Source organism: Tachysurus fulvidraco, chromosome 15, assembly GCF_022655615.1.
Source record: "Tachysurus fulvidraco isolate hzauxx_2018 chromosome 15, HZAU_PFXX_2.0, whole genome shotgun sequence".
NCBI classification, from domain to species: Eukaryota; Metazoa; Chordata; class Actinopteri; order Siluriformes; family Bagridae; genus Tachysurus; species Tachysurus fulvidraco.
In genome coordinates, this window is record NC_062532.1 from 21,554,845 (window position 1) to 21,562,947 (window position 8,103).

The 8,103-nt window shown below is 42.5% G+C and overlaps 1 protein-coding gene across 1 annotated transcript; it reads right to left on the reverse strand.

Annotated features, from left to right (window-relative positions):
• Positions 1-2,936: 2,936 nt before the first annotated feature.
• On the reverse strand, positions 2,937-3,851 carry hspb9 (heat shock protein, alpha-crystallin-related, 9). The gene has a single exon (XM_027135616.2). It carries the CDS (start codon positions 3,701-3,703, stop codon positions 3,116-3,118), a length of 588 nt encoding a protein of 195 aa, XP_026991417.2. The 5' UTR covers positions 3,704-3,851; the 3' UTR covers positions 2,937-3,115.
• Between the last annotated feature and the right edge of the window lie 4,252 nt (positions 3,852-8,103).

An 8,103-nucleotide genomic window follows, 5' to 3' on the forward strand; every position in this document is an offset into this window, starting at 1 on the left:
GTGCTGCAAAATACGATTAAAAAAAACAAACAAATAAAAAACATTAGTCGCAGATTGGAGCCCAATCTGGTAACCCTGTATGGACTGTAGCAGCACTAAGGGTTAGTTCAGTTCTTTTGATTTCAGCATCATCATTGGGTCCAGGGGTAGTGTGAAGAGCGAGTAAATCAGAACGTGATTGGCTGGAGGTAGACGGTGGGCGGAGTCACCTATTTGTGGATTCTTGTGCACGTCTTGACGTTAGAAATGTTTCAAATCCACAAAAGCACAGAACGCGATTCACTAATGAGCAGGAAGACATTCGCAAATAAATACAATTTATAAAAAAAAATTTTATTTGCATATCCCATTTTATTTATTTGTGAATTTCATTTCTTTTTGTGAAATTTGTAATATTTGTGAAACTCTTTATATTTATTTGTGGATCATAGTGTATTTATTCAGAATAACGAAACAATTCTGACCCCATATAGAACTCACTCTGACTGTCCAAAGAACCGGCGAGGCGGTGTCCCGCCCTCCTCTGACTCTGATTGGCCGTGATTCACGGCCCGTAACCCTAAAACAAACCAATCAAACCAACGATGGCAACGAGTATTACCCAATCAGGGGCAGAATAGGACGCGTCTCCACACAATGCGGGTGGGGTGATTTGCATGGGATGCTGTATAATGTGGACCTGTATGTAAAATACGGGACAAATCGCGTCCCGTATAGATTTGATAGGGGACGCGTCATTTTTCCTGTAAATACGGGACGATTCCGTATGTCACGGGACGGGAGGCAACACTACCTGCTGCAACCCTCTGCTTATTTACATATCAACAACTCTGATCGGATAAATCCAACACATGCAGAGCCGGATTAAATAAATGGACTACACTTGGCAGGCTGCATTTTTTGGGCCCCCCTCCATCGATGTTATTTATGAATTGAAATCTGAAACTTACCAAAGTTACTAATAAAAGTTAATTCACATTTTAATAGCCCAGTCTTTAGTTACAAATTGGTTATGTTGTATATTAAACAGTCTATCAGACTATTTTTTGATATTCATTATTTATACGTCATTACACGGCTTTATTAAATGCTATTAAATTATCCTCATAAATTGGGAGTGTCATTGTTAAGGCAGTAGTATCAGCAAATAACCAATAGGTGTCAGTAAACTATGTAAACAGAGCAAATAAGTTTATTTGCTCTGTTTACATTTAATCAACACATTTAATTAAGGTTTTCTGCAAAATGCAATAGCGTACAACATTTATAAATGTTGTAATTAAGATTTTCTGCAAAATGCAATAGCGTACAACATTTATAAATGTTGTAATTAAGATTTTCTGCAAAATGCAATAGCGTACAACATTTATAAATGTTGTAATTAAGAACAAGAAGGCAAACATGACCCCTTCACATTCATCAAGACCATTTAGAAACTGTCTAACAATAAATAATAAAAAATATAAGGATGGAGGATTTAAACTATGGAAAACTAAAGGTATTCAGACTATTAAAAACTTGTATCTTCCACCGCGTCTTCCGCCGCATTTCCCGCCGCATCTTCCACCGCGTTCACAGCTGTCAGACGGCTGCCCGACAGAAACTTTTGCAAAGCCTCCCGCTGTCTCTTCTTTTGTCCTTCTTCATTTTTTTTCTTTTTACGTTTTGCCGCACCCGAAAGCATCTTCAAAGTCAGCCTACTACTCAAAACACACCTGCCTGCTATATTTGTTGTCCCGCTCTGACGTCTGACCGCCGCGCAGCGTACGTCTCCTCGGACTTAACTGGCTGGCGCCTCTATATAAATACAGTCTATGGTTTAAATAAACATCGTCACTATTTTTATTTAATTAATAAATAATGAAATAAATTGTAGATAGGACATTTGGCCCCATCCCGCCAATCGGGCCCTAGGCACGTGCCTAGTTTGCCTTTGCGTTAATCCGGCTCTGAACACATGTCCGCTTTTAATAACAGCTACGGAGTCTACAGTCAGTGTGAACGTTGTTGTAGTTTGTGTCTTTATAAGTCCCAGTTAGAATACATAGGGATGTGGTAGCTCAGTAGGGATGTGGTAGCTCAGTGCTTAAGGTGTTGGGCTACTGATTGGAAGGTCATGGGTTCAAACCCCAGGTCCACCAAGCTAAGCTGCCACTGCAGGGCCCCTGAGTAAGGCCCTTAACCCTCAGTTGCTCAGTTGTAAGTCACTCTGGATAATGGTGTCTGCTAAATGCCGTAAATGTAAATACATGCTGGTCCAGGGGTGGAAATATTGAACTGAAGATCTTTTTGAACTGAAAAATTGTTTTAAGACGTTTGAGGAGATCTGGGTCTTCAAAATAAAAGATAACCTGCATCGTGTGTGGAAAAAGTGTGTGTGTGTGTGTGTGTGTGTGTGTGTGTGTGTGTGTGTGTGTGTGTGTGTGTTTACATGTGATGACTGTAATTATCTATGATAACACCGAGATTTGTTCCTTTTGTAGTTCCTTTTCTCTCTCTCTCTCTCTTTTTTTTTACCTCCGTGCATCATGAGTCAAATTCACTCTGGTGAACAGAGAACATCCCGAAAAATGAAACAGTTGAAACATTAAACCACTAAAGCATTTCTCATGAAGAAGAAGACACCCAGGGTTTTCCCCCGAACACTTAACTGCACTTCTGATTAGGTCTGTAAGCTCTTTAGGTCTTGTGTATCACGGTCAGTTCATCAGTACACCACCAGAGGGCGCACACGAATCTGTGACTGGGACCTGATAATCCTGAAGCTCTGAAGAATAATACGGTCAAGTCTGATGCTTTTATTCATCTCAGAGCAAATAGTTAAAGACTTGTTAAAAAAAAAGAGATGAGAAATAAAGAGAATCATAAAAAAAAAGTAGAAGTCTGTGCTGAATGATTTCTGAGCTCGGACGCTGATAAAATAATAAACGCAATAATTAAATACAAACACATTTTTAATGATGTTGAGAACTCTGAGGGTGTAAAAGCTTAAGGATGAGATAAATACAGTTTTTTTTTTTTTTTACAAATCACAGAACACATCATATGGAAAACATTTTGTGTGTGTGTGTGTGTGTGTGTGTGTGTGTGTGTGTGTGTGTTTGTGTGTGAGTCTCTAGTCGTTTTTTGCCTCTGTTTTGTCTTTGCTCAGGGGGAAGTCCAGCGACGTCCTGAAGCGCAGAGGCACCTCACACTCGTCCGACTCGGCCCGTTTGACCTCAGATTCAATCTTCAGGAAGCCGTCGTCCCCCAGCATGCAGGTGAGATCGGATGGATTGATGTGTTCCGGGAGCTCCACACTGCGGGAGAACGAATCCGTGCCACTCGGCTTCGACACCTTGACCTCCAGCTTTCGGCCGCACACGGTGACGGCGATGTCTTCCGGAGAGAAGCCGCGAGCGTCGAGGGAGAAGACATTCGGGCCTGCGAGTCTGGCAGCGGACGTGGAAGACGATTTGGAGGACGATGTGGAAGATGAAGTGGAGGACGACGTAGAAGACGGCGGCAGGGAGAAGAGTTCATCCAGGCTCTGAAAGAGATTGTTTATGAGCCGGTCTCCGACGTCCACCCCGAGACTTTCCATCATCTGCTCTCTGCTTCGCAGGAGTCGCTCGGCCAGGCTGCAGCGTCTCGGCCACAGCAGATACTCGTCCTCGAAGAAAGGATCGTTACCGAACAGGCTCTCCATGATGGACTGACTCATCGTCTTCTTTCGTTTTTGTCTTGAGCTCGAATGCTTCTGTGCTCTCGGCTGAGTGCTTTAGCTCCAGATTGCCCGGTTGTGCTTTATATATATCCGTCCAGCTCCGGTGAGGAACCTCCTCGTGCTTCTCTCATTACACCTCTGAGATCATCGCAGAACCATCAGCATGCTCACGGTCACTGATCTAAAAGAAGACGTGTTTAAATTTGACTCCTCGTGTAGAAATTTATGTCTCGGGGCTCTTCTTTCTCCTGAGCTGACGACCTTTAACCTCTCAGTCATGCCACAGAGAGTGAGCTCAGTGAGCTAATTATAACCATCTCAGCAGTCTGACTCGCTTCAGCGGGACATGAGCTCATTTCCCAAAACACGTCACACACGATGTCCGTTTTAATCTAATCGGAAAAACGACTCATAAAAAATTGAATCTTAATTTTATATTTTAGAGTAAATTTAAATGTACATACAGTAAGTCGAAGTCAGCCGCAGTGACGATTATATTATTAAATGTCGTTAAACTCTTATTAAATTATGTTTAAATAAAATGATTCATGTCTAATAATAAAATCATCATTATGTAATAATATATTAAATAATTAAAATGATTAGAATAAGTTTGTTTATTAATTAATGAATGTATTTATTTTAATAATTGTTTATAGATACGAAATGTGGTTTAGTGAAAAAAATTCTAATGAATTAATACAAAATAGCATAAAATTCTTTCTTTCTTTCTTTCTTTCTTTCTTTCTTTCTTTCTTTCTTTCTCTTCTCTCTATTTTATTTACACTCCTACATGGACCTCACACTCCTTATACACACTATGACATCAACTACATTTCACAACAATGTTGTGAATAAATTCCTGTGTGTGTGTGTGTGTGTGTGTCTGTGTGAGTGTGTGTGTCAGTGTGTATGTGTGTGTGTTAGTGTGAGTGTTTGTACGTGTGTGTGCGTGTGTGAGTGTGTGTTTGTGTGTGTGTCAGTGTGTGTGTGTGTTAGTGTGTGTGTGTCAGTGTGTGTGTGTTAGTGTGTGTGTGTGTGTGTGTGTGTATGTGTGTGTGTGTGTGTGATTGCACTTGAGGCTTTCCCCAGTGTGTGTGTACGGTGCAGGAACACTTGAGTCAGGAACACACACAGATACAGTTACAGATATTTCTTACACACTTTATGACTCATTTCTCTGTAAACACTTTAATAAGGCACAAAGTCACAGGATCATTTTAGCTGTGTGTTGATTAAAGACCTGAACACATTTACATAAACAGGATGGTGTTCAGGGGAGGGGCTGATGAACATCTCCACATACATCTGCCCCTTCATCTGCCCCACATACTTCTGTCCCTACGTCACCACTTATATCTGCCCCTACATCTCTACATACATCTGTCCCTACATCGTCACCTATATCTGCCTTTACATCTCCACACTCAATTGCCCCTACATCTCCACATATGTCTGCCTGTTAAACTGCCCCTACATCTCTACATACATCTGCCCCTACATCATCACACACATTTGCCTCAACATCGCCACATACACCTGCCCCTTGATCTGCCCCTACACCTCCGCACTCAATTGCCCCTACGTCGTCACATATGTCTACCCCTACATCCCTACACACATCTGCCCCTACATCACCACCTATATCGGCCCTTACATCTCCACACTCAATTGCCCCTACATTGTCACATACATCTGCCCCTACATCTCCACATACATCTGCATGTTAAACTGCCCCTACATCTCCACATACATCTGCCTGTAAAACTGCCCCTACATCTCTGCATACATCTGCCCCTACATCACCACCTATATCTGCCCTTACATCTCCACACTCAATTGCCCCTACATTGTCACATACATCCGCCCATACATCTCAACATACGTCTGCCTGTTAAATTGCCCCTTCAACTCCACATATATCTGCCCTTACATCTCCACATACTCTCTCCAAACACATCTACCCCCCACATCTACCCCACCTCTCCACATACATCTGCCCCTTCTGTTTACTCTGAGCACTGATTAACATTCACACATATATGCATCCTACTGGCAGTTTTATCCATGGCAGTTCATCAAGTGAGTCACTTTCCTGCCTTCTTGCCCCCCTCACTCTTCCCCCTGTTTATGTTTATGGTGTTCTTCATGTCTTTTCTTCAGTAGAAGCTTCTCTGTAATATCAGGACAACATCTCGTTCTTTCACAAGGACAGAACACAGAAGTCCTGGCAGTGAGACGGCTGAGTGAACCTGAGCGAGTGACAGGAAACAGACGCTGTGATGAGTCAGGAGGAGAAGGTGAGCTGCCTGAGGGTCCGAGTGAAGAACCTGATGTTCTCCTGGGGTGGGTATGTGATGACTCTATCTATCTATCTATCTATCTATCTATCTATCTATCTATCTATCTATCTATCTATCTATCTATCTATCTATATATCTATCTATCTATCTATCTATCTGTCCGTCTGTCTGTCTATCAAAATCTCCTATCTATAAAATAATTGGATGAATAAATAGAACGACGAAATGAAAAAAAAAAAGAAAGAAAAGAGGAAACAAGAAAAAAGAAATCTTGGGCTGTGATCGTGAGTTGCAGTTCACCTGTTCATCTGACAGAGGGCGCTGTTGGATTTACTAAAACTCTGAATGTGCTCGACTGGATAGATTTAGTTTTAAAGTTCTTTGTAAATTTATTTTGAAATATTTTTGATGTGTGACTGGATGAAACACACACACACACACACACACGCACACGCACGTGCACACACACACACACACACACACACACACACACACACACACACACACACACACACACACACACACACACACACACACACACACACCTGCATCTTCTAAAAACTTTGCTTTTAGTGTGTCCCAATGGAGAGGTGGAGAGATGGAGGGATGTGTTGGATGTGTTAGTCTGACAACTCATGAAAACCCTGTACCTCGTCGGTGCTTGATGATGATGATGGACAGATAGAGAGACCCAGTGAGAGATAGTGAGATGGAAAGAGGAAGACGTGGAGAGTGTGTGTTGTGAATGCTACAGTGCATAGATGCGTGAGTGAAATGAGGAAACTAATATCAGGAGAGATTTCAGTGAGCAAAAACCTGAGAGAGATGGACAGAGAGAGAGAGAGAGAGAGAGAGAGAGAGAGAGAGAGAGAGAGAGAGAGAGAGAGAGAGGGAGATGGAACGGGAGATGGAGAGAAAGTGAGTGATAGAGAGAGAGAGAGAGAGAGAGAGAGAGAGAGAGAGAGAGAGAGAGAGAGAGAGAGAGAGAGAGAGAGAGAGAGAGAGAGAGAGAGATGGAGTGATACATTCTGTCATTTAGCTCACATTCCTCTATTTCAGCCTCGAGGTATGTATAAAGCGGCTGGTGGGTGGAGGCTGAATTTACACACACACACACACACACACACACACACACACACACACACACACACACACACACACACACACGCACACACACCACCTCTAAATAAAAGACAGTTTTTTAGTATGCAGTAAATGTGTACTGCAGAGTTCTGTATTCTGATTGGTCAGAAAGTGTTAATTAGTTTTCTATGACAGTATGGTGTGTGTGTGTGTGTGTGTGTGTGAGTATAAAATGTAGTGTGTGTACTAAAATTGTGTGTGTGTGTGTGTGTGTATAAAGTAGTGTGTGTATTACAATAGTGTGTGTGTATAAAATACTGTATGAGAGTATACATGTATAAAGTACAATGTGTGTGTGTGTGTGTGTGTGTGTGTGTGTGTGTGTGTGTGTGTGTGTGTGCTGACACCAGAGACTCCTTCCATAAGTGTTTATAGACAGTTAAGGTGTTTACTGAACAAGACGATTAATTCATCATTATAACCGAATCCCTTGATGAGCAGCTGCACTTCAGTCAAAGCTGCTTTTTTTTTTTAAATTAAAATAATCAGCAACTTCTAACCAATCAGAATCCAGCATGTTGTAACGTAACGAAACCCACTGCTTATTATAGCTCCTCCTCCTCCTCCTCCTCCTCGTGTGCTGGTGCGTCAGCGCTGGTGGAGTCTCGCGTGAGAAGCCGGTCGTCTGAAGGAAGTGAGACGTGTGAGAACGGCAGACGCTGCAGTCTCGTCTCATCGCCTGCCCTCACCCACTAACCCTTTGTTCCTTACCTCGACCTTCTCACTTCCTGTTGTACTTATCTCGAGTGCTGATCGAGTGCCGCTCCGATGTCACAGTGAGATGTGCAGGCTTTGGGCTCGAGTCTCGTTCCTCATTAATGCGTCGGTGTTTGTGCTGCTGATTCAGAAAGACGACGAGACGTTTCACTTTGTCTCACGCCGATGACGCGGTCTTTATTTGGCCGTGCTGGCGATACGCACTCGTTCACACTCGTGAGCGTGTGAAGCGAG